The 27918-nt window shown below is 35.3% G+C and overlaps 2 protein-coding genes and 1 long non-coding RNA gene across 31 annotated transcripts in view; 2 read left to right on the top strand and 1 right to left on the bottom strand.

The window, feature by feature from the left end:
• The window catches only part of Pka-R2 (cAMP-dependent protein kinase type II regulatory subunit), a 78724-nt gene extending 74930 nt beyond the window's left edge, over nucleotides 1-3794 (top strand). For all 28 annotated transcript variants that reach the window (XM_073955453.1, XM_073955455.1, XM_073955456.1 and 25 more), the window contains one exon: nucleotides 168-3794. In XM_073955453.1, the coding sequence (XP_073811554.1) occupies nucleotides 168-298 (131 nt within the window). In that variant the 3' untranslated portion in view covers nucleotides 299-3794. The remainder of the gene's footprint in view (nucleotides 1-167) is intronic.
• A 6238-nt stretch (nucleotides 3795-10032) lies between these two features.
• LOC141406019 (uncharacterized) lies at nucleotides 10033-11459 on the bottom strand. 2 transcript variants are annotated; one of them, XR_012413306.1, is made up of 2 exons: nucleotides 11319-11459; nucleotides 10033-10750 (listed from the first exon to the last, which is right to left on the bottom strand). It is a non-coding gene; the product is annotated as an uncharacterized lncRNA (long non-coding RNA). The 2 variants fall into 2 exon arrangements; XR_012413305.1 differs by having other exon boundaries at nucleotides 10033-10776.
• A 7515-nt stretch (nucleotides 11460-18974) lies between these two features.
• Nucleotides 18975-27677, top strand: LOC141386604 (uncharacterized). Its single transcript, XM_073955485.1, has 7 exons — nucleotides 18975-22959; nucleotides 23015-24409; nucleotides 24585-25902; nucleotides 25959-26560; nucleotides 26622-26751; nucleotides 26813-26995; nucleotides 27071-27677. The coding sequence occupies exons 1-7, from the start codon at nucleotides 19142-19144 to the stop codon at nucleotides 27161-27163; spliced, it is 7539 nt and encodes a 2512-aa protein (XP_073811586.1). The 5' UTR covers nucleotides 18975-19141; the 3' UTR covers nucleotides 27164-27677.
• Nucleotides 27678-27918: the final 241 nt, after the last annotated feature.

Below are 27918 nucleotides of genomic sequence, written 5' to 3' on the forward strand. Positions count from 1 at the left end.
TGTTAGTCTATGATTGATGTTAATATGACTGCATGTGTAAGAGTTATACATATGTATGTGCATGTTTGATATGATATTCCGTATAGTCAGTCAATCACATCTATATATTACTTTTTTAATGAAACAAATTTTGTGTGTTTTCTATCTCTCTCTTTCTATTTTAACAGTCCTTGAAGTTGAAGCGTTTGAACGCTTGCTTGGTCCTTGTATGGAATTGATGAAGCGTAACATTGACGATTATGAGACGCAGTTGATTAAAATCTTCGGCAGTAAAAATAATATCACCGACACACGATAAAAAGTCTGATGCTGTTAAGTTTAAACCACGTTTAAGAACTCACACTCACACAAACATAATTCACAAACATCGGATAGTCATGGGAAAAATCCGTAAAAATCTCTTCAAAGTCCAGTGACAAAACCACACTGAAACATTAAACTAATATCACTTATGCTACAGACCCAAATAATAAAACAAAAAAATAAAAACCCCGAAGTAACTAAAAACATTAAAGCGACAAAACAAAAACTGACGAACAACAACTATAAGCACAATTCATGATAATTATACTTTAATTAAGAAGTAGCGTACATTAAAATCGATGGATGGCTGCGTACAAGGCACATCGAGAGGCAATTCAGCGCTATTTATAAACAAATACAACAACAAGCAAATCCTTTTTAGCAATATACTGCATAAGAAGAATTTCAAAGCTACAAAACCTAATTTTAAGAACATTTTGGTTTTTTCTTGGAAAAGCAAATTATAAGAAGACAAACAAATGTAAACATAGACCTAGGACAAAACACAACAAAAACAAACTAAAATGAAATGAAAAAACCTCACACAAATTTCTAAGCTCAAATGAAAAAATGTATGATTATGAGAGAGTTGTTGTTCCTTGACTTTTGGATTGACTAGTTTCCAAACAACTTTTGTATTTTCATCATCATATTCCCTTGAATATGTACACATATTTTAATGTTAAATTAATTAAGAAACAATTAAATGAATTTTGTTATATAAAAGTTATATTGTAAATTATTTTTAAAAGTCATAAAAAACTATTTATTCCTTTGTACAATTTAATTTTTTAAGTGGCATACACTTGTTTTCTATGAATGCTTTCTTCTATTAAGTACAATTTACTTCAATTCAATTGATTAATTTTATCATAAACAAACTATTTATGTATTTTATATTTGTAAATGTGCAAAATCATTGAGGCATTGAAGCGGATGACCCACTTTATTATACGATTATGATGTGGCAAACATGACACAATATTTCAGATGTTATGAGTTCTCACGATAAAACCAATAATTGTTCCTTTACATTATTCTGAGTAAATTTTAATGAAAAGATAGATTCATCTACGACACACATATTATTTTCATTTTTCCATCCAAATCAACGACCATAGGCACAAATATAGCCACAGGGGTGGGGTACCGGGGAACTCTTCAGGAATTATTGTTCAGTGGTAATGAAAACTGCAAAAAATGTTTTCCATTATTGAATATTATCATAACTTTTGTAATAATCGTCATATTTATATATGAATGAAATACATATCTATTTTGTTAAAGCCAAGTCTTCTTTAATGGAACTGAACGGAATGACGCCTCTTCTTTTTGTACAGTTTAATATGAAAATCGACATCAGATGCAGTTGTCTAGCGCTCACAAGTAATAACAGCAATTCCTGGAAACTCTCCCCCACTTCCGCCCATATACAAGTTGTTAATTATTTTTCTAGCAGTTTGCAACAAATTTATCCTGACTGTAATTTTTAATCCAAATGACTCACAAGTATTTATTTATGTTGGAACTGGTTAACACATAACTGTAAACGGTTGTAACATGTTTGTCTTAATATCAAGGGAACAGATTTTAACTCCTCAAGTACCAAGGATACACATACATCTTGTATAAATGCTTTAGAACACTTTGAAAACACGTAGTTAGATGTTGAAACCCCCTTTAAAATGTCATTAATTATGAAATTCCCAAAACAATCACATACAGCATTAAACAAAATGATTACCAAATGACCATTCTATGAAATGAAAAAAAAAAAAAAACAATTCATCCAAAACAACTGCTTGTAGAATTGATATGAGATATGTATTTAAAAGCAAAGTTATTGTAAAAATACGTACTTTCCTTCATAAAAAATTACGGGATCACAACAAAAATCTTTGAAAGAAACAAAAAAATATGCCCAAGAGTAACACGTTAGCACAATCAATCAAACAAAAATAAAAAATATTTATATACCTACATATATCATTAGTAGTGTAATTGGTAATGAAAGAAGTCTATTGAAAGTAAACCCTTTAAAAAAGCAATATTTTTAATTTTGTCCAAACAAATTTCTAAATCAAAATCAAGTGTTGCGAGATTTTGTTTATTTTTTCATACAAGGAGACTCGCAAATTGTATTAGAATTTCAGTTTTGTTAAATTTCTAACTCCACTGACATGAGCTTATTTTTACTATGTATATCTTTAGAAAAGAAATTAGTATAGAAAACTAAAATTACAAAATTGCAGGAGTAAATAATAACACTGATTATCAAACACTTCCTTCAAATGAACAGCTACAAAACATGTAATGTGCAGATTTGAATTTGCATTTTTTAATTATTTTATAATTTAAAAATATTAAAAGTACAATTCCAGCAGATAACCAGCCAACAAAAAATAAACAGCAAATGCATACTATAGTTGAAATTGTTTGTGTTCGTTAAGTATTGGCGAAACACATTGAAAAGCTAACGTATTAAATTAATATTGGTACCCAACATACAAACAACTTATACATATGAGGAACATTTGCATGTTTTTTTTGTATTTAAATACGATAAAAATACTATAAATGGAATTTACTAATTGTATAACAAATGAAAACAGAATGCATGTGCAGCTTTCTGTTCCATAGAATAGTAACAAACAAAAAACGGAAAAAAGAAAGCAGCTTTTTTGATTTCCACTAAAACAACAACCAAAAACATGAAAATGCTGGACATTTTCTTCATCAAAATAAGAAATTCATACACACATACATTACATCCGCACTACTTACTTATAAACATACATACATATATTGGAAATAAATACGATTAAAATACACATCAAGCATACATAACAACCAAGACACATTTCATTTATAGCAATGAAGAGGGTATACATACAAATCTGCATATTTAAGGAGGTTGTTGCTTTAAAATGTAGTTTTGATTTGTGGGTTATTTTTTGACAAGGCATTGTCAACACTGGAAATTACTATTTCCTCATTGGCTCCGCCATGTTGAATAGTTGGCCCGCATAGACGGTAATAGAGAACAATATCTAAATTACAATATTATGAGAACAAAAACAACATAATATTCGATTATAAATATGTCTATAAATGTTCACTGGTGTGTTTTTATAATGTATCACATTTCTTGGAAATGCAAAACATTGTGAATGAGCAAACAAAAAATAATTTAACTAATACCTACCTTTACATAAGATTAATATTACAATGTTAATTTAATTGTTGTCTTGTATGTGAAATTCAAAAATAAACTTAAAGAAAAAAACTAGATTTGTAAGAGCTAGCCATGCATCAATGCCACTTCAACTAAGCCACGAAAGATGCTAGGATCAATCGAAGAGAAAACAAATCAACCAATTACGGACTATGAGAATGATGAAAACACTGGAGGATAAAAACACAGATGAAAAGGAAGTTTGGAAAACAGTAAATTTTCCTTTTAAAAATAAAATTGAATTAAAGCAACAACATGATATTCTGCATTTGTTTCTAGAAGAGTATCCAAAGAAAAATCCTGAAAGAAACACTTAGAAAATCTATTTCACTAAAGCAGTTCTTCCAAGGTAGGTTTTATGCATAACGACAACAACACTTTTTTACAAATCGGAGGCCTAATTATGACATTCGGTTACATCAAAAATAAAACGTATTGAAATTGTGTTAGAAAAATGTACGAAATTAGCTATATTTGCAAAACTTTTTAAGACTGTTTTAACAGATTGCTAATGCATCTATCTTAATAAATATGCAGTACATAAGGCATTCGGACTTGAATTCGTTTTTTTAAAATTATATATTTGTCGAAAATGGAAGGCCTTCGGCCGGGATTTAAGGTTTTCCCCTGTGGACAGATGCTAAACAGGGCTAACGCGATTATAATTCTTTTCAAAAAAAAGTTTTTGTCAAACCATGTGGTTTTTTTCGGAACTTTTGAAGCCTATATCCCCACATGATATATGTATATATCCATGGCAATGATTACAATTACATGGCTCAATCTACATTGTAGAACGTATTGAATAAAGTTGTCCATATGATAGAAAACAGATTGTGGCAAAATTGAATCGTTTCTAAGTTGGCGGAGGAGGAAAAAAGACAAAAGAAAAACCATTTTTATTCAAAAACGAAATTCCTGTGGTGGAATTCTGTATCTATTTTTTGGAATTGTCATCTGCACTGTAAGTTGATGCTAATGTTTGAAAGATCTGTATAATCAGTAAATTATTTTAGGTTTAAGGTGTATTTTCGATTACAAAAGGATGCCGTAGTAGAGGAAAAAAGACAAAATAAAAATTATTTTTATTCAAAAATGACCCGATATTTTTCGGTAACTCGAAAAATGAGTTACAGAATTCCACTACTGGTGTAGTCGGCTGTATAGATGGAAGCTAAAGAAGATGGAAGAAGGTAACTACGGAATCAATTCCACTTTCGATCGGAATTGGTTTCTGTGACCTGCCTGTACATTGGAAAATAACTATAATATATACAATCTTTACAAGTTTTATTCATATTCCTAAAATGACTAAAAATAAATAAGTTAGTGATGACTAACTTTCGGTTAAAAATCTGTTATAGTTTATACCTAGCGTACCCATATGCCAAATTATTAGATCTGTCTGATAACCCAAAAATATGTACAAGCAAATTCTTGCAAAAATTAGCAAGAACTTTTTACTTGCGAAGTTATCGAACAGACCTATTGTTTTGATTGTAAAAAAATAGGTGTGTTCGTTTTCTCAACAATTTGTACAAGTCCAGTAACACTGCGTTTACACATGACAGGACCGTTGTGATTGTCAAAAACCCAATACATGCCTGTGTGACGTAGGCGTCCAGACAACTGCAAAAACAGTTGTACTTGCGAAGTTATCGAACAGGCCTATTATCTCACTTATTTTAAGCGGGGTACACACGATCAGTTTTGCTCAAATAAGTGTGGCCGTTCAATTTTGTCAGTTATCAGGCAACCACAAAATATTTTGTGTTTTTGTTTTTCATAATACCGATTTGGCATAAAAAATTTCAATATAAATAAATGTGAATAACCCCCTGTTTTTGTAACTATTTTTTGTTCCTTCGTCTATATTCGTAATAGCTCTGCCCCCAGGTAACATACAGACCTAAATTTTCATAGACGCGTTCCGTATTTAGTAAAGAATTCCTCATTTAAAAATCAACGCTATACACTTGCGCCAAAGTGAGTTAATCGATCTACAAAATTTGACAATTCATGTGGGAAGAATACCATTTTTTTACAAAATAGAGGGTAATATTCTCCATAAATGCCCAAAGACGTAACCCACATGAACATCTAAATTCGTTTCTTGACTAAGGGCGAGTATTTGGAGTATCATGTACGAATTGGAAAATATAATGAAACTAAAATCGCGAAAACGCTTGGTTTTGAGACCCGTCATTACAACATCAGCAACGTTGTGCCATTTCTTGAATAGGATCGTTATTTTTGTACGCAGAAGCTTGAAATTATGCCAGAGCATGTATTTTAGCTTTATGTATCAGATGATAAAGCTAAAATACATGCTCTGGCATAATTTCAAGCTTCTGCGTACAAAAATAACTATCCTATTCAAGAAATGGCACAACGTTGCTGATGTTGTAATGACGGGTCTCAAAACCAAGCGTTTTCGCGATTTTAGTTTCATTACATTTTCCAATTCGTACATGATACTCCAAATACTCGCCCTTAGTCCCGGTCCACACTAGAGTTATTTCATTGAAAAAATTGCATAAAATTATGGAATGGAAAATATGGGAATTCGATTTAAGAACAACGAAGAATAAATAGTAGCAAATAAAACCCCAATTTGCATTTTTGCGATTTTAATTATAATGACGAATATTACAGCTTTGGTTGGAAACATTGCAAAAGCAAAGCCCGACTATGAAAGTAGAAGATCCCGTCTTTACAATTATGCAAACTAGGTCGGCGTAGGTAACCAAATAACGGAGATATCGCATTAGTCGGTAATACATTCAATTTTTCTATTTTTTTGGAAATCACGCTACAGGTCCCAATTTTGATCGGATCGCCACGAAATTTCGTGGGTTAGTGGGGGTCCCGAAAGGGGAAGGAGCCTATTGATTTTGGTGATGGTCGGATAATATTTAGGGGTCGGAATGGGCAAAAACAATTTTTGGAGAAAAAGACTAAACACCTGCATGGATACAACTGAATATATCAGTTCCGACATTTTTCAACATTGAGTGAGTATGGATATGTAGAATGTAGTTTCAGTTACAAGTTGATACTGATACTTTTTCAAACAGGTATGATATGAGTTGGTATAGACAGAAAAAAAGGAACATATTTGTTTATATCTGGTTTGTACAAACTGATATAAATGGATATTGGTGTGATACAATAAGTATTTATTGTATGTAGCCCAAACAAAATAGGAATTGAAATAGAAAAATTCCCACAGAGCTGAATTTTGGTGGAAATGTAGGATTTGTCATTACAAATGAGGTCCTAAAAATCTCTGTTGATCCCATGCGTGCAAAGAAACTTATTCATGGTCATAGGTCATATTTTTGGGTTTTTTATATATCTCAAAAAGTGTGAGCCTTACCAAAAAGTGACTAAAGCAAAAGACAACGATCGTAAAATTCTCTATAAGATATCGCGTTCCTAAAAGTCACATAATAATGATATGCACATATAAAGCACCTATAACTTATTTGACCCGAAAGTCAGGATACAAAATCCGGTTAGACATGATGCTACTGGACCGAGTACTACAAACCAAATCAAAAATGTGAATTTCGAATTTCTTCAGAATCATTCCATGGACCAATAACAAATTCTGCATTATGAAAACCATTAGGAATAACAAAATCGTTTAATTTGTTATGGAGGGTATATTATGTTTGTCAGTCTGTTTGTAACTCCTCGAAATAATTAAGAATCGAAATTTAAGATCATATAAAGTGTATATGTTCTTTATCAGCCTGTTTCTACACCGATATAGCCCCATGACTGTGGATAATACTTCGGTAAATGTATTGTAGGTCCATTCAGCTTGGAACAACCCCTACCTTACAAAGTGACGCGTCGTTTTAAGGGCTTTTGAAGGTATTATTCTGTTAAGGTCAACCCACGACCAGAACAACAACATTTTCGGCGGTGGTGGTCTGAGTATTTCAGCCATGAAAACTTATTTACAAGTTGTGTCGTAAGATACTCCGTTCGGACTCGGCGATAAAAGTAGGTCCCATATCATTGTGCCAATATGAATCGCTGTGCACTCATTGATATGGAAGAAGTATGCCTTCTCCCTTCCGGGATGTTGTAGGCACATATAATATGTAAGTATTTGTTTAAACTAACCATAGGAAAGCAAATATGTTACTCTCTCTATCTCCCTCTCTTTTTAATCAGTACCACACCAATTTAACACGTTCGCGGACGTGAATGCTATAGCATTCATTTTCAAGGTGACGTAGGATGACGTGAATGTTTTTGTGATTAATGTACATAATACGACTAATTTCATAAAAATCCATAGTACAATAAATAAAAAATTATAATAATATTAATAGTTAATTAATAAATACAAAAAAAAAACTAATTCCGAAAAAAATTGGGTGTCATTTTTTGCACCTCTCTGAGTTTTTTGCGCCCGCGAACGTGTTAAAAATGTAACAAGCTAACACTTCCCTGCGGGAAATAAATTGGTTTAAAGGTATTTTAAACCTAGTATTGAAATAACCACAAAAACGCTTCAATATAACAAAACTATTTGCAATAAATATTTGGAATATAATAAAACTATTTTTGATAAACATTAGCGTTTTCATTATTAGGTCGGAAACTTTTCTAGTAGCCCTCGTACATTCCACTCACTCAACCCAGAAAAACATTCGAATTGATGCGTTCAGTTATAACAGTTCATGTCTTTAATATTTATTTATCCCCTAAATAATAAAAATGTTGAAAAATTTTATTTTTTATGAAATTTTCCTTAGAAGTTATTCACACAAGCCTGTTACTTCTATAGTATCTGTTGGTATCTGTAGTATTTGAAAAATATCTGTTGTACAACAGATACTTGAGAACGAAAAAACAAATAAAGTTCTCACTCGTTCATATACAACACAGAACTGTTTCTAACAGTTATGTTATTGTGAGTATACACAACCCAAACAATATCATAACTGTTACACTCATTCCCACATTTATATCATATTATATCTGTTATGTATATGATATATCTGTTTTGTTGATATAAACAGTTATACCATTGCACGTGTTTAAAAAAGACAATGATTTTTCCAAACCCAATATCTCAGCTTCTAAAGGGGGTATACCAAAAGCAAAACCTGACAATGAAAGTAAAAAATATCACCTTTTTAGCGATGTAAAGTAGGTGGTCAAACAACGAAGATATCGCAATAGCCGCTAATAAAACAAAACTTTTCCTTTTTGCGATTTTAATAATAATGACGAATATCAAAGCTTTGTTTGCGGACCTTCCAAAAGCAAAGTCCGACTATGAAAGTAGAAAATCCCATCTTTACAATGATGTAAAGCATGTTGGCGTATATGGCCAAATAACGGAGATATCGGAATAGTCGGTAATACATCCTATTTTTTAATTGTTTGTAATCATGCTACACGTCGAAATTTTGATTGGATCGTCACGAAATCTTGGGTCTTAATGGGGGTCCCACAGAGGAAAAAACCAATTGTTTTTGGAAATGGTCGGATATTATTCAGGGGTCGGAATGTGATGTTTGGCGTACATCCCAATTTTCCATTTTTTTATTTGAGTTATTCTGACGATGCACTTAAATGCGTTTCAATAAAATTGACCTGTATTAATGAAGACATTCAGGTCAAAGGTGCTAAGCTAGTCCAATTTTAATATTTTGAATTTTACCGTTAAAAAGCTTATGCACAGGAAAAGTGGTGTAGGGTATCACATAGTCGGCCCCGACCCGACTATAGCCTTGGCTCACTTGTTACGGTTGGCGTAGTCGTAGACGTTCAAGAGACGTAGACGTTGTCGTAGGCGTAAGTTAAATTTTTTATGTGATGAAAAATGATATACAACGACAATTTTTGACTTTTATAGCATGTTATATCCTTAAAAAATCGAAAGAAATACATACATAATTCCTAGAACGGATTTCTTGTTTTAAATACAACATTTATTAGAAACACTGTGGCGTTTTTTATTGGGATAGCGTTTGCAATTTTGTTTTTTCAAAATAGTCTGGCTTAATCCCATTGTTGTTGTTTTAATATTTTAAAAAAACTAGTTTATTAGTGGAAAAGATTTGGCATTGTTCGCCAAGGGGTAAGGCAGGGAATACTATACCCAGCAAAATGTTCGATGCCAAAGATGACATTCAATCATGGGTGCAAGTGATCTAGCATGTCATCTTTTTAGCATCTTCATCGATGAATTTTATATGAGCGTGGACCCCAAAAGATGACGTTCTTTTCTGGATCCTAAGCATGTCATTTTAACCAATGCATTGACATGTCATTTCCACCAATGCTTTGGCATGTCATTTCCACCAATGATTTGACATGTCATTTTCACCAATGCTTTGACACGTCATTTTCACCCATGCTTTGACATGTCATTTTAACCAATGCTTTGGCATGTCATTTTCACCAACCCCTTGGCATGAAATTTTCATGTCTTGTTTGGAAAATTGAAATGCTGTATTGAAATATGGTTTTCATGAAAAACAAAACTCTTTATTAATTCAAACGAATTCATGAAATAGCTACAATTAATTTATCAGTTTAGTTTTTCAAAAGTTTACATCCAAAATTGCAATGTAATCACCACCGCTGCAACGCAAAAGATTACTTCCTCCGTTCTCCGCAACTGATATCCTTTCATCTTACAAAAGGTTTTTTCAATTATCTTCCCATCACCAGTTCAGATTTCAACATGGACTCCAAATGCACTCCTTTAAGTATTTTTATTTCGTAAATTACTTTTATTTTATAATTTTGTTATTTTATAACATTTTGGTATTTATACTCTTTTGTTTAGTGACGGAAATATGTAGGGATCTACAACCCGGCTTGCTTTAGGGATCTCTAAGAACAAAATGTAACGAACGGGGAGGAGGGACTTTTTATGGAAAATACCATTTATGCTTAATTAATTTATTTTTAATTGTTTCTTTCCAAAAGTAGTTTCTTCTTTATTTTCAGATTCTTGTTCCTTTTCGTTTCGGACTTTTTTCAAATTCCAAGAAGCGAGATTTGATTGATTTCATTCCATGTCAGATTTAGAACAGACAAGGGAACTTTTAAAATAGCAATGTGTGCAGTCCGATTCTATTTTTAGCTCGATGATTGGGACTTCATATAATACCAATTGTTTAGAAATTTTAGTTGTTTGATATGCAGGAAATGTAAGACATCACGACGACAGTTCTAACAACTTTGGTCTGTTCCAGAAACTGCAAGAATCTACTTATTTTTACTACGATAACAATTTTTCCTTTATGTTATCGGAAAAAATAGTAAAAATTAGTAGATTTTTGCAGTACTGGAACATACCAAAATGAAAATAAACAGGTGTGTAAATAAAAACACAAACATCATCTCTATTGGATCGATGGAATGGGTACAAATGCTGATGAAAAGATCGGATCTTTCACCACTTCCTTGGCATTGGTTCAAATCCTAATGAAAAGATCGGATCTTTCACGACTTCCTTTGAACCAATGCAAAAGATGACATGAAATCACGTCATCGCAAAGAACCCCTTCCGTCAAATTTTGCTGGGATAGTTTCGATCCACGCCACTGAATCTCATCAGTTCCCTTGTTTCTTGTTTGTGAATATTCTCCACCGAAGTTATTTTTCAATAACTTCTTCAACAAGAAACTTTTTATACCCAAACATCAATCGTCAGCTCGAAGTATAAAGGTAAGCAAAGAAAAAAGTTCAATGATGTTCACACAACTCCGACGAAAGTGTCTGCGAAAACAATTCAAACCTCTTCCACATTTATTTATTTTTTTATTTTTTTTTTTTTTTTTGATACGACAAATCGGTATTACGTATGGCGTAATACGACAAATGGGTATTACGTATCTCAGTAGTCACACGCGCAAAATTTGCGGCGAAACTTTCCCATTATTTTGGTGTTCACAGATCGAGTTCCATACTAAAGTAATTTTATGAAAATGCTGTATTGGGGAACTCGATCTATGAACGCCAAAATAATGGGAAAGTTTCGTCGCAAATTTTGCGCGTGTGACTACTGAGTATGGCGTTGAAATACGGGGAAAGAGTCGTAACCGATTTTGTAAACGACAGCATATAAGTCCATATTTACATTAGGCAATTTTCCTTGCGGCAATTGTCAGTTTGTAGGTGAGAGAGGGTGTTGAGAGGCAAAGGGTTACCATATGCCTCACCTCTCTCTCCATCAAACTGACAATTGCCGCAAGGAAAATTGCCTAATGTAAATATGGACTAAAAATAGAAACAAATCAATTTCAAAAGATTTTTGGCAATGATTATTAAAATATATTGGAAACTAGCTAATAAATACAAACTTTACTACTTTTATTCATTTGCATAAAATAAATTTCGTGTTTTTATCAGATGACAAACTTTTTATTGAAAATCTGTTAGGGTCCTCATATAACGATTCGTGCAATGCAAATTTCTTAGTTTTTGTTTAAGAGATGACTTCAAACGAATTGTTTTACAATTAAAAAAAAAACTACTTTTTTTAATTTTGTATGAGAAAAAAATTGTCGTTGTCGTAAATGTTACGTGGTACCAAAAAATATCCCTACGACAACGACCACAAAAGCGTCTACGCCGAACACTTATTTTAATTGTAAAAACTGTAGAGTTAGTTGTTTTTCTGAATTATGCCCGTAATTTCTAGTCCTAGGTAACAGGGTAGGTAGCTACCTATTAGTTATCTTTGCCTACGCGTTTTGTAATTTCTACGTGCCATTTACCGAGCCGTGTAAATTTCGAAAACATGTGGTAACATTGGTGATTTGCATTCATGATTTCTGGCCTGTTCCCGTACTTTTTTGTGTACGGGAACGCAAAATGTGTAAAAGTGGTAAAAATTGTAAAAACTTTTAAGTTCTGGAACAGAGCTTTCGTAAAAACATTGCCACATATAACTCTTATGTTACACGCTAAAACTTTCATACGAAATTTTCCCATTATTTTGGCGTTCATAGATCGAGTTCCATACAAAAGTAATTTTATGAAATTACTGTAATGGGGAACTCGACCTAAGAACGCCAAAATAATGGGAAAGTTTCGTATGAAAGTTTCAGTGTGTAACATAAGAGTAAGTATTTTACAATTTTTAACACATTGGCAACGATCAACCAGGCAAAATCCTTGGTGTTAGTCCCAATTTACATTAGGCGAGTTTACTTGCGGCAATTGTCAGTTTGTGGGTGAGAGAGGGTGTTGAGAGGCAAAGGGTTACCATATACCTCACCTCTCTCTCCATCAAACTTACAATTGCCGCAAGTAAACTCGCCTAATGTAAATTGGGACTAAGTAACACGGCCGTTTTCGACCCGGTAACGTTACCTATGGGTTGAAATTATAAAATTTTACTTACACGGCAGATATCTATGAACTCAAAGATAACTACGCGTAGAAATTACGGGCATTATTAGTTTAAAAATGATCTACTAATAATTCTATTTTTGTTACCAAAAGAATTCTTTAAAAATTTAAATTTTTGCTTTTTTTACAAATACATACATAATACAAATTAGACGTTACGTCACGTCAGTTTGCAATTTTGGATACGACAACGCCAACCGTAATAAGGGTGATTACGTTTTTTGCTTATCCTGTAAAGTTTTTGTTTTGTGGGTACCGTCTTCGGCATTTATGGTGACGATATGTAATAATACGCAAAAATATGTAATAACATCAGAATTTATAGCACGGTTACACTACAGCCTTTTGCCGGGTTAAGCCACTTCATGAGGATTTATTTGCTTAATCTGCTCAAATCTGACCAGATTTGCCATACAAAAATTAAATCCTCTCATGGCTGGGTTTATTTTAAATCCGGCACAAATCCACCAAAAATACAGTGTTGTATTCGGTATTTGTGCAAAAAAATTCAACTCTACTCAAAAAGTACCAAAAGTTGCAACTGTTTTTGCAAGAGTTGGTCGTGTTTTACACGTTTACGATTGGTCGCATGCGATTTTATGGAGTTAATAAATCTAAAGTTACTATTTGGAAATCATAAAATTATTTATTTTTTTTTTCATTAAGCTGAAAGCACATACAACGTTTGAGTAAAGTTTTGCGTTGGGCGTTGACAAAAAAACAACAACAGGGCGACGCCGACATCAGAGTCCGGCGTTAATGTGTTTGCCGGCATATATTTCAAATGAATTTGAATTTTTCGGCATCATGCCCAACAGTGTAAAAACGGCCAAAACGACACAAAACTTTACTCAAACGTTGTATGAGTTTTCAGCTTTATACATTTTTTTAACAAAAAGTACGATTGATACCATGATACAAAAATGTATCCCTGTGTATAAAATATACCAATATGAGCAAAGGGGGGACGATATCTCATAGTCCGTGTTTACACGCACGGGAAAGTAAATTCAGTTTTTAGGCAATAGGGGGTAGGAAAGAGTATTGAGGAGCTCTTTCCTCTCCGCTCTCTCCCAAAAACTCAATTTACTTTCCCGAGAAATTTGTGTGTCTAAACACAGACATACGAGAAATTGTAAAAGTGTAACACACGACTTTATTATTAGTTATTTTGTATGTATACGTAAACAAACATCAGCCGACAGTTTATATCCTCGAAAAGCTAAGTATAACCAGCAAAGATTAACCCACTGGATCTATTAAACCCAGTTTGTTAACCTTCAATAGTGTAACCGGGGTATTATCGTTTAAGGGGTGTTTACACTATCTATCAATGTCATATGAGCTGTCACTTCTTTTATTCATTCGACATCATTTATGTTTGTCAAAGTCCATACCATTTTTAGTTTTTGCGTACACACTAGAATACAATTACATATGACCACAAAATATAAATCACGAAAATAACACAATTTATATTGGTAAAAACTTTAATCGCACTCACATGTTCGTTTTCTTTAACTATTTCCTTCATTTTTTGGTAAAATTGGTTTCTTCTAACAATAAATTTCTCAACTGCATACGAAAATACCATGGCACAATTACCCAGGTAGTGGCATCGTAAAATTTTGAATATGTTATGTCAAAACTTTCTTTGTGTTGTTGGGGAAATTACAACAAAAATAATTTTTTTTTATAAAGCGATTTGACTTTTCATATTCGAACAGCTGGTGTGATACCACTACCTGGGTAATTGTGCCATGGAAAATACATGGCCGAATAGAGTGCTCCCTAATGGGTACTTTACACGATATGTATTTTACATATGGGTTGTCACTTTGCGTATACATTTTGTATATAAAAAGTGACAACCCATATGTAAAATACATATCGTGTAAAGTACCCATAAATAAAAAATGTACATATCTGGTCTGTTCCAGTACTGCAAGAATCTACTAATTTTTACTATTTTTTCCGATAACATAAAGGAAAAAATGTTATCGTAGTAAAAAATAGTAGCTTCTTGCAGGTTCTGGAACAGAGCAATTATTTTGATAGATGAAAATTTTCATAGTGGTCACACTATAGCTTCGTTCCAGTACTTTTTTAACTCTTTCCGCCAACGTTGCTTATAAGCAACTTCGATTTTTAGCATGGTTTAATTTGAAACTGATGGGATTTTCTCATCAAAACTCGCATTGGTTTGGTTAATTGAAGTTCTGAGAATAAAAAACAACAGCAAAAATATCAGTTATGTGACGATCGACCTATTTATTATGCATTATTCACTATGAAGTCTTGCAAATCGCGCGCTCTAAAAAAAATAGTGCATAAAGTAAAGTTTAAAAAATATTTATAAATAATAATGTTACGGAATTAGATTTAACTAATCTCCGTGTAGACGTTGTTTTATTCCCCAGTACGCTTTGTACCAAATAAAAAAGGGTTCGTTTTAGATTACGTTTCTACAATGCTTTATTTACTTTATTACACTTATTCGGAACCGACTTTAATTACTTAGCACACAGCTTGTCTCTAGTTAGCACTCAGCACTTCTTTAACCGATCTGTTCCGTTCAACGCTTAAAACACAACTAACCCAATTTTGCGGTTCCTACCGCCATTTATACCCAAAATCTCCTTGGTCTAGAATTATCCACAAAATCTTGCAACATCTCGAATCTATGCAACGAACACACAGACGCACATTCGCACTAATGGGTACTTTACACGATATGTTTTTTACATATGAGTTGTCACTTCTCCCATACAAAATGTATATGCAAAGTGACAACTCATATGTAAAAAACATATCGTGTAAAGTACCCATAAGCGAACAACCATACTCAGATACATACAAGTGGACAAACACAGTAATGACGTAATTACAACAACAAACAAATGCAAGAAATAAAGAAGTAACAAGCTAAACGATAATTACATGATTATGGCAAAACAAAATAAAAGCGTATTAATGAAAGGTAAAGAACTAGAATGATGAAGAGAGTTCTACATGGTAGTTGTTGTTGCTTAAATAAAGTAACTGCGTAATACGAACTTTACGTTACAATTCATATTTTTAAATTAACGGAAATTAAACTAAACTAACTTAAACCTATCAGTTACATTCGTAACAATAATTTTAAAAAACAAATACGCAGTGTTATTACTAACAGGTATAGTTATAAAACAAAAATAACATTTTGAAAAAATGTGGCATTGTTCCTTTACAATATTTTTTTCTTTTTTGAAGTTGCTTATAAGCAACATTGGTCCACGGTGATAGTGAAAACCATTGAAATCGAAAATATTAACAAACCACCTAAACGGCTCTGGAAACAAATATACAAGCCATTCTGGAGTTCGACTGAAACAAGTCTTCTGATGAAGAGTGCGAAGATGAAGAAGAAGAGGTTATGTAGAATGGTTTGAACGAAATTTTGGAGAGAGGTGAAGAAATAGAGATTTGGTAGAAGATAGCACCATTGAACTACGTATTGAAAAGTATCCAGAGAGTGTCGAGCGTCATGTTCCAGTTCCAAGCGCCGTAAAGTTACTTACGACCTGCAAAATTCGTCATTGGGTGTCGTTTTAGCAAGACAGGAACACCTGTGTCAAAGTGTGGTGTTCATCTATGTAGAAATCCAAAGTGATTCTTAAAGAATAAATAACAAGCAATTTGTATGTTCTTATAAACTTGTTTTAATTTATTAATGCCATGAAATACTACCTCTAAGGCCCGAAGTTGCTTATAAGCAACTTCCAATATCTGGTTCCCCAATAACTCCCGAAGTTTGAAATCTTCAAAAATCCCTAATTTGGAGCTAACAAGCATTGCTATCACGAAAAAATAATTTTTAGACATTCGGTTCTGGAGCGGGGCCGAAAAGGTTAACTTTATTACATTAATACTGTGTTTACATTTACGAAACTCACTCGATTTCATCTGTCAATTCCTTTGTGTATACGTCAAATGATAATCGACTTTTCGATTTTGGTCTAAAACTAAAAATGCGATTTTTCGGTCTTGCGATTATTTCAGTTGTCTTACAACTCGACTTTTTCAAACAGCAGAAAATCGATTATAATCGACTATTCGTCGATTTTCGAGTTTTCTTTTGAAACTGTAAAACCGCCAAATCCACAATCTATGGGCAAACTAGAAAATCGATTACAAGATAGTGGTGTTTTACATTTATACGATTTCTCGTACGAGTTTTTGTCTCCTCTTTGATCATATTCGTAAATTTCACACATAGGGTTGCCATTTTTTTGTAACATGGTACCAAGTGTACATTTTGTTAAAAATACTTAATGTAAAAAGAAGGTATTTTATAAAAATATGTTATAAAAATTTTAAAATGCTTATAAAAAATAATCATTTTATGCTTTAAATGATTTTTATGCACAAAATTCATTGCAAAACTAAATTTTGTTTCAATTTCTCTTACTATGTTTTGCAACTCTGCTTAACAAGAATAACCACCACAAAGAGGAGACAAAATCTCGTACGAGCAATCGTATAAATGTAAAACACCACATAATCGATTATGCGATTTTCCCTCCAGACAAAAGTCGACTACGAATTTTTGGATTTTTGACTGCAAAGAGTCGATTAATCGATTAACCGAATGTCGACTTACCTATCCCTATTACTCTAAAGCCACACGCTGAAACTTTCATACGAAACTTTCCCATTATTTTGGCGTTATTAGGTCGAGTTTCCCAATTTTACTCTAGTGTAGAAGTCGATTGTGGAATGAATAATTAAGCGCAACTTTTTTCACGAAAACTCTCTAGTCTGACCATCGACTATGGAAGTCGATATAGAGGCGCATATTCATGCATTTGTTGCAATGAAATTGCTTTAGTATGGACCGGGACTAAGAGGACATACAACAATTTGAAATTTCACGAAAGTTAAAAAAATTGAACGAAATTTGTTTCAAAAAACTCTGCTAGTCTGGGGCCTAATTACGACATTCGATTCGATCGAGAATTTGCTCGTGAATGAAAAAATCGAACTACGAAGACCTATGTGTTCTCCAAAGAACACAAAGAAGGTAGATGGTAAAAAATTTGTTTATTTTAAACAAAAACTAAAAAACAAAATTATTAACGAAAAAATGTAAATACTTGTTGAAATCGTTGAATAATACTTTGGATAATAATTTCGGAATGAAAATGTGCTAGAAAACTGTACGAAAGTATTTATATTTGTACAACTTTTTGACCTAGTAAATGTACAGTTGGTGGGGCGAATAGGTTTTCATAGTTTGATTTTTTCATTCTCGAGCAAATACTCGATCGAATCGAATGTCGTAATTAGGCCCCTGACTATCACTTATGGCCCCGGCACATACGGCGCATTGAGCGTTGCGCTACAACAACCACATGAAAATTTCAAGAACAAACTTGGCATCACTTACACATTTTTCATGTGGTTGTTGTTTTCAACGCACAACGCGTCACACAACGGACCGTATGTATTTGGCCCATTACTAGATTTCATGGTATAAGTAAAGAGGTAGATTTAAATGAAAAAATCTATAGAACCCTTGTTTTTCTTGAATTCCTAAAACTTCAAAATAAAAGCAACAAGTCGGTTTGTTTACAATGCATTTTTTGAGCATTTTATAAAAAACGCGAAAAATGAATGAAGAGTTAAGTTTTCTCCACATAAACGAGTTATGAATATGATAAACTGATTGTTTCAATGCAAATCTCACCAATTTCTTCCATACAAATGGTCTAAAAACAATTTTAAAAATCATTGAATTCGATTGTTTTTAAAATTGTTTGGCATATTATTCAAACACCACACACACATACACAGTTTGTTTATATTGTTTTGAAGTTTTAGGCATACTCGAATGAAAAAATTTAAATTGACATAAAGCTTTGGCTAACCTTTCTTATTAAACCATGCTAGATTTTAAATTGACGTTTTTAATCTCTGAAGTTAGCATCATTGAATTAGCTACGAAATTGTGTGGTATAACAGAACAGAAAGAGAACTAGCTGCGAAAGTCAGTCATAGGTGGAATGAGGATGACGTTGTCGCCATTGAAACCATCGCCGACAGTGCATGAAATATTAACTCTGATCTCTGGTTGAGAGTGAAAAAAAAGAAACAAATAGTGAGAAAAACACAATATTAAAAAAATTAAAGGAAAATATAAGGGCTTGTAGCAGCTCACGAAAAATGTCGCATCAATCCACAACAACAGATTTTGATAAATATGGAGGAACGTTTAAGGTAACACCCACAAACACAATTAAAAGAACTTCGAATGAAAGCCATGATGATGATAGTAAGAAACTACGATTGGAAAAGAGTGGGAGTAGTAATATCCTTGCGACTAATATGGTGGCGACGTCGTCTCTTAATGCATCCCAGCAGGGTTCGAACAGTATTTTAACCATGGGATCGGGAGATCTATCAACAAAGAAATTAAAAACAAGGAAAATAATCAGCGGCGAAACAAGCTCCGCACAGCACCAGTATCAATTAATAGTGGAAGATAGCGCCAGCGCTTTTAGCGAGGAAAGCTGTGGAGGTGCTGAAAGCAGTACGAAAATATATTCCACTTCGGGGAGTGGTGGTGAAGAAATGATTCTCATACGGAAACAAGCTCCTATAACCAAAGTTAATGAAAGTACTGATGTGGGTGTGGAAGAGCGAATTGTTCATATAGAAGGTGATCCAGGTGGGACATCTAGCTCCACATATATTACTGGTATAAGTGGCAAACAAACGCCAAAGCGGTTGCAAATTGGTATTTCGGAGGCCGCCAAGAAAAGTTTTGGAGATGGCATTGACTTGAAATTGATCACCTCCAACAGCGATGCCTCAGGCAAAATACAAATTCTCTCAGGTACAGATAAGAAACCCGAACAACTATTATTATCTGCTTCCGGTTCATCTAATAGCCCCCAAAACACATTTACCTATAGTCGGGTATGTTCGGTAAGTAATGTAACTGGACCCTCTGGTGAAAGCATGAATTTAAAAAATATGCAAGGTTCGACGGTAAAAAATCAATCATTAGTCGTGTCTTCAAAAAAACTGTTGCCCGAAGTAACACAAACCACAGCCAAAGTATCCATTGGCAATACAACAATTTCTGTGCCTTTATTAAAGCCTCTTAGCACGTCGCAAATCATTCACCAGGGTGGTGGAAGCACATCAACACAAAGTGGACCGACCGAGAGTTCCAAAAGTGTAATCCACACCATTCAGACCAGTTCTGGTCAATCGCCGCAAGCTCAGCTAAGCAAATTTCTAAACATTAAGAGGGGCCAAAAAGGCAATCAACCCACATACGTATCATTATCGCAACTTCAGATTAAACCAGTATCATCGGCGAAAATTGTTCAAGCTAAAGTTGTAAGCAAAAAGATTCCCTTGCAGTTTCAAACGGTGCAACAAAACAAACCGACGCTATTACAACAAACGTCGGGTGTCGTCACAATAACATCATCCAAAACCGATTTGCAACAGGTTCCACAACAACAGACACCAACAATTTTACAGGGGCAGTCGCCTTCGCCCCAAAAAAAGCAACACACGCTTATCAAGGAGTTGTCTCAAGGGTCAATTATAAAGTCGTCATCATCAAACTCGAATTCAGATGAAATGATACCATCGCAATGTTCTACGGCAACCACTACTGCAGAGCAGGCAAATTTAAATACAGAAAAAAATCAAATCGCGAAGAGTTCGGCAGCCGGTTCTGATAACAGTGGACCATCGTTCATTTCATCCGATTTTTTACCAGTCGGAGTCAAGGTGGTTCACACATCTACCGCATCCAATTTAAATAGCGGGCTTAGAACAACCGCCAGTGGTCACGTTGATACCATAGAGCAAAACCAAACGCAATCGTCTCAGACGGCCCAAAGAATAAATATCGGTCCAACAATAAGTATAGTAAGACAGAATTCACCACAGCTTGTAACAACATCTGGAAATTTGTCCACCATGTCTCTTAGCATGGCTGATACAGCAAGTGGACAACAAAAGCTAATACTGACGAAATCACAATTTGCAAACGTAACTTCATCAAACATCAGCACAGCATCCACATCAATAAGTGGCAATGCCGCCTCATCTAATTTTCCCCGAAACATCTCATTGATGTTGACGAAAACTTCAACAGGTCAACAGATGTTCACAAATGCTGGCGCTAAAACCACTCTCTGTGTAACAACATCCGCAAACAATCCGAACAAAACAAATACATCGGCAAGAATGAATCTGAGTATTAATCCAAATTTGACAGCCTCGGTCACCACTTCATCAGCGTCAGCAATTAACGTCCCCTCTTCTGCCGCATCTCAAAATGATAGTGATGCTACAATAACAAACGATTCTATTACAAGTGCTCAAGAAAGCACCAACGTTGTACATTCTACCCAGGTACAGTCCACGCAGCAAATGCATTCAAATGTCCAGAATCGTAAAATTATTCAGGTGCTCCCAGGCGGTTTATATAGCAGCAGCGGTGGTAGTTTTGTACAAATTTCCAAATCAAAAATTGAACACGAAGAGGACAAGAAGAAGAGTGTGGACTTGGAGCATCATCAAACCTCTACTAATCAACATTCTATACAGCAGCATATGTTGTCTGTGCCACAACAAAATATCCAACCACAACAACAACAAACTACCCAACAGCAACAGACTTCCCAACAACAACAGGTTTCACAACAACATCAAATTCACCTTCAGATTCAACAACATCCATCGCAACAACAGATACAAATACAGCAAGTCCAGACTCAACAAATTGCACAGTCTCAGCAACAACAGAGGCAACAAATATTGCAGAGGCATCAGCTATTACAGAAGCAGCAATTACAGCAACATTTACAAAAACAACAACAACTTCAGCAACAGCAACAAATTCAACAGCAACTACAACAGCAGCAGCAAATGCAACAACAGCAGCAACAACAACAACAGCAGCAACAACAACAGCAGCAACAACAACAGCAGCAGCAACAACAGCTTCAGCAACAACAGCAAATGCAGCACCAACAACCGCAACAACAGCAACATGTGACTCAACAACAAAATCAAGAACCTCCTTCCAGCGAATCAAGTACAACAAAAACGTCGTATACAATATCAACAGTTATAGGCGAACAACAACAACAACAACCGCCTGATCAGCAACAGACACTATCACATATAATTTCTGCCTCTCAAACATCCAAACCTGAAGAAAGCAACAATGTTCTGCTAAAGCAGTTGCTGCAAAATTCCAATACTACGCCTCTCAACAACCAAAACAATAATCAACATTCACGCCCCAACTCGGTTGCGGCTCCAACCACAGTTTTACCAGGACGTAAAGTTATTAACGTAAGAGCTCCTAGCTTGGGACTTGTTAGTTCATTGGAAGCACAGTTAGCGAGACCTGTTAAACCGCCAGTGCCTGCTAGTGAATCTTCAACCGTGGTATCTACACCACTATCCACACCATCAACAACTCAAAGTTCAGTTCAGAAATCAGTCATAGATCATACAAAGATTTCGTCAGCACACGTCGCTCAATCATCAACATCAACTATATCGCAATCATCCTCCTCTGTCAGTACTCCATCTACGAACTCATCACTAATTATATCATGTTCGAAGACCGTAACCCAAGGACCGGCAGAAAGGCCCAAATTTGTCTCATCTCCCTTGATATCGAAAGAAACGTCATTTGTATCCAAACCTCCATTGGCAGAGACAACAAGTGATCAAAACATTGAGATATTTTCTTTGCAAACAGCTGCTGAAAATTCTGGGAAGTCTTCTACTGAACAAATTCAGCGGCACCAACAATCGTTTGACCAGCAGACTTCGTTCAAAGCTATCCACAATCCTCCGCAAAATCCAACAACTACCAAAATTACAAAGTATATGCAGGATATTAGGAAGATAGGAGACATGCAGCATCAACAACAACAGCAGCAGCAGACTCTATCGATATCTAGAACTTTATCCAGTGGTCCCAACAACAAAGAAAAGTGAGTAAAATCAATGTAATTACGTGACAGACATTCATTAACATTTACTTTACAGGAATAGCGGCAGTATTGCCTTTAGTAGCCAACAATCTTTTTCCAGTCCAAATTCATTGGTCTTAAGTTCAAACGCACCACATCAATTAGTGAGTGGAATGCAGCAAAACAATAAAACCTCTCAAAACCAAGGCGAAGGAAGCTCGATTGAAAAAAGTATGGATCAATCTTTGCAACAACAACAACAAGTTTCCAATCAAAATCTAGCCCAATCACAAAATGTCCAGCAGCTGGATTGTTCAAAGGTCGGCACCTCCACAACAAATACAGAACAAGACGAACAAAACACAACCCTACAACAGTATACAATACATCACCAACATACAAGCCAAACGCAACATCAACAGCAAAATACTACGCCGAGTCCTGTATCGACTACACCCACAAACTCAGTTGCATCCACTCCGACAGGGGAATATCAGCCCCCGGTGAATATTATTAATAAACAACAATTATTGCTTCAGCAGCAGGCCCAAGCACAAGCCCAATCTCATAGTCCTACATCGGTAACATCAGGTTCAAGTCCCGTCACAAAAGACAGTGATAATCGTAAGAAACGGAAGCGTGAACAACAAAAACAACGTAAGCAACTGACGACTTCTAATGCCAAAGAAACACCCGTCAGCGGCAGCTCTGCAGCCAATGTTTCAGCAAATGTCGCTAGTACAAGTGCTGCAAAACAGAAGCGATCTCGGAAATCGCTTAAACTAGAGGAGGACTACGACTCTTTTATAGAAAACTTGATGCTGCATTTACGTCAAATGCCACCAATGCAAGTCTTGGAACCGCAGCTAAATGTAAATTATGGGGTGTGCAATATGTTCGGTTGGCGGAATTGCTCCAGTTCTAGCAATTCCCCTCAAAAAGAAAGTCGACAGAGTGAACGTGGTAACCTTTTCGAGCAAGAATTAGAAGGTGAATTCGGTGCTGCCTACATACCCAACAAAGTGCCTTTTTATGATTTGAAAAAATTTCGGGGACGTAAAGCAGCCGAGGATGCCAACACTTCATCATCCATACAAAATAATTACTACGATCAGGAGTTTTCCTCCTTTACGTACAAATCCGAACCAGAAAAACTGAATAGCTGGGTAAAAGCGTACCGCGAACGAGCTGTGGACACACCCGAAATCGTCAGCAATAAGCTTCTCATGCCCGTTGACCCTGTTAAGACAATTCGACTCAATATGTTGCAGCAGGAAACTTTCCCGGGTTTAATTTTAATGAGCAATTCGCAACAGCGAATGGGACGCATGTCCCCAGTTATACCACTGGTCAACTCGATGGCTTTAGTTACCAAACGGAAAAAGACGCCCTTGAAACCGCTGGAAAATGAAGCCGACAGTGGCATGTTTATAAAAGATTTCTCAGATGAACTGGACCACAGAGGAATGGGGTAAGTATAGGCTCGAATTTTTATTTTATTAATTTTTTAATTGTAAGTGATTTTTGTCTCTAAGGCAATTTAATACTCTTTTGACCCGATTGCGGTCAAATATAATGTTAAGTAAGAACTTATTGGTTCCTCAATTATTTTCAATGTTTTTATTCCAATCTCTGTTCCGCTTCAGTTTAAAAAATATCGAAAACAGCCAAAATGTAATTCTATCGTTACCGACTTCTTCTGCTGAACGTCTTTTGGATGTGCTGAAGAATTTGGCAAATCTCCTGCAAATTAATACGCCTATACCATATAAAGTGGTCGATGAAGGAGATGCCGAATTTGAGGACAAATCTTCGCTGCCAGCAAGTGATCGTGAAATGGCATTAAGAAATCTTCACATTCAAGATATTCTAAATGGTCGCTCGAAAATGTGCAGGCAATGTGGCAGTGCTATTAGGGGAAGGTGCCTTAAGAACACGAACGATAACACTAAAAGTTCATTGCATGCCAAACTACTGCATCCGACGCAGCCAAGATATTTCTGTAATAAAGTTTGTTTCGTACAGTTCCGACTAAATAGTCAAAAGAAGCATTTAGGCACATCGCCGATACCATCGATAAGGCCTGATTTGGTGTCTCAGGAGGGTCAAGCTTTTGACGCCGATTTGATGGATGAATTGTTGGACATTAAGCCCGATGTTTCGCAAATGTTGGACGAGAAAAAAGACATTGTTGCCGAGGTCCAAAAACCAAATGTCGAACCAGAAGCAAAACCAAACAAAATATCGTTTCGGTATTACAATGCCAAGTGCTTTCAACCCGCTACACCAGTCAAACGTATGTCGGAGAAAGATATTCGTGATATGCTTTTCAAAATGGATATAACGATGTCAGTAACTGGATCTCAGATAACTTCCAGCGATGCGGGTGGACACCAGCAGCCCATTGAAGATCGTCGGTCCTGTGTGCTGTGTTCCCAAGTTGGCGACGGTGTCGCTGACGGACCATCACGCCTTTTGAATTACGATGTCGACAAATGGGTTCACTTGAATTGTGCTTTATGGTCAACGGATGTCTATGAAACGATCAGTGGCGGTCTAATGAACTTCAACACTGCCTTGCAAATTGGCTTAAATCAGGCTTGTAATACTTGCCAGCAATTGGGTGCCACAGTAAAGTGCTACAAAACACGATGTGGAGCCGTGTTTCATTTGCCATGTGCCATACGTGATCAGTGTGTTTTCTACCAAAACAAAACTATCCACTGTCAAGCACATGCTTCGCGTAATGACAAGGACAAAGAATTACTGACGTTGTCTGTGCCGCGGCGAGTGTTTGTTGATCGTGATGAGAACCGTCAGGTTGCTGCCATTATGCACCATTCCGAAATGGTAAACCTTTTGCGTGTTGGTAGCCTAATATTCTTGAATGTGGGCCAACTGCTGCCTCATCAGTTGGAAGCGTTCCATACCCCGAACTGTATCTACCCAATTGGTTATAAAATTGTAAGTATCTATGGACAATATCTATAGGTAATTCATTACAATGGTATTTTTTTTAGATTCGCTTTTATTGGTCTATGCGCCGTCCGAACAAACGTTGTCGATATATTTGTTCCATAGCAGAAGTTTCTGGACGACCTGAATTCCGTATCCTTGTCCAAGAGCCAGCCGAAACAGACGTTGAATTACGTGATGCTTCTCCCAAGGCGGTGTGGCAACACGTGTTACAATCAATCGCCGAGATGCGCAGATCACACAATTTAGTCAAACTTTATCCGGAGTTTGTCAGTGGCGAAGATCTATTTGGTCTGACAGAACCGGCGATAGTGCGCATTATCGAAAGTCTTCCCGGAGTTGAGACATTGACAAACTATCGTTTCAAATATGGCCGCAATCCCTTACTGGACTTGCCACTTGCCTTGAATCCTTCTGGAGCAGCTCGTACAGAACCAAAGCTTAGACAACTAATGGGCTGGAAGAAACACCACCCCCAGAGAACATGCAGTTCGATCAGTTCCTTGGGAGGTCATCAGGCAACTCTTCCATCAACAGCAGCAGCTGGTGAGGTTACATGTCCTTACAGTAAGCAATTTGTCCACTCGAAAAGTTCACAGTACAAGAAAATGAAACAGGAGTGGCGAAATAACGTGTACCTGGCCAGGTAACCTTCATTTACATAGGGTCACATTTGATTTGCAATAATTTTGCCATCCTTTTTCTAGATCAAAAATAGCAGGTTTGGGCCTGTACGCAGCCCGTGATATGGAAAAACACACAATGATAATCGAATACATCGGTGAGGTGATACGTTCAGAAGTATCCGAAATTCGTGAAAAGCAATACGAAGCGAGGGTAGGTTTTAACGCAATACCAATTATAATCCATATAAACATTTACTTAACTTTTTTCTCAGAATCGCGGCATTTACATGTTTCGCTTGGACGAAGATCGCGTCGTTGATGCCACACTGTGTGGCGGTTTGGCCCGTTATATTAACCATTCGTGCAATCCCAATTGCGTTACTGAAATTGTGGAGGTGGATCGTGAGCTGCGAATTATTATATTCGCCAAGCGAAGAATAAACCGCAGTGAAGAGGTAATTTACGAAATCGATTCAGCCTGAATATCCAGTCAATGGCTAATGTATGGTTGTTTTTGTTTTTTTATTTAGCTTTCGTATGACTATAAATTCGACATTGAGGATGATGGTAGTAAAATACCATGTATGTGTGGTGCACCTAATTGTCGAAAATGGATGAACTAAGGGACTCCAGAATAGTGAACAGAAGAACAAATCAGCACCATAGATAAAATATATTTTGTTAATTTTAAGTGAGCATCAATAGTGGTAGTCGTGTATGATATAAAGTGTATACTCTTTTTTTATTTAGTTAGGTAGCATCCGCTGCTGCATTATTGACAAACATACTGTATTTTTTAAGATTTTTATCGTTACTTCTCTTTATTATTTTGATACATTAAAGTTTTTTTTTTTTTTAATAGTGCTAAGTGTGTTTTGGCACCATTATGATGTAGTACGTACCAGTCCCTCTTTTTATGATTACGTTGTAGTGCATACAGACATGCATAGGTGTTATAGATGATAACAATGATGTAACATTATGTAAAAATACATCGTCTATAAATTAATTATTATCTATACTATTATTATTATTGTTAAAAGATTCATCTCTCTATTTGATGTGCGCTAAGTGAAGCAATTGAGAATATTTTATTATATTTGATAAATATATAGAATAAATTCGTGTACAAATAAACATGTTGTGTTATAATACATTACAGTTGTCATCCAAAGATGCAGCTCAATCGTTAGTGACATTTTAAAATATTGAACAGGTTTTTGTAGTAGTAAGCCAACAGCTACTATAAAAATCTGCATCTACCCTGGTAAATATGCTTTGATAGGGACATAAATGACTTCAGAAATATCGTGCTGTGCAGTGTTACCATTTGTGCTGCGCTGCGATTGACATTTATTTAATACTTTTATGCCAACTG

Source organism: Musca autumnalis, unplaced genomic scaffold, assembly GCF_047663935.1.
Source record: "Musca autumnalis isolate F117 unplaced genomic scaffold, ASM4766393v1 scaffold_5, whole genome shotgun sequence".
Taxonomy (NCBI): domain Eukaryota; kingdom Metazoa; phylum Arthropoda; class Insecta; order Diptera; family Muscidae; genus Musca; species Musca autumnalis.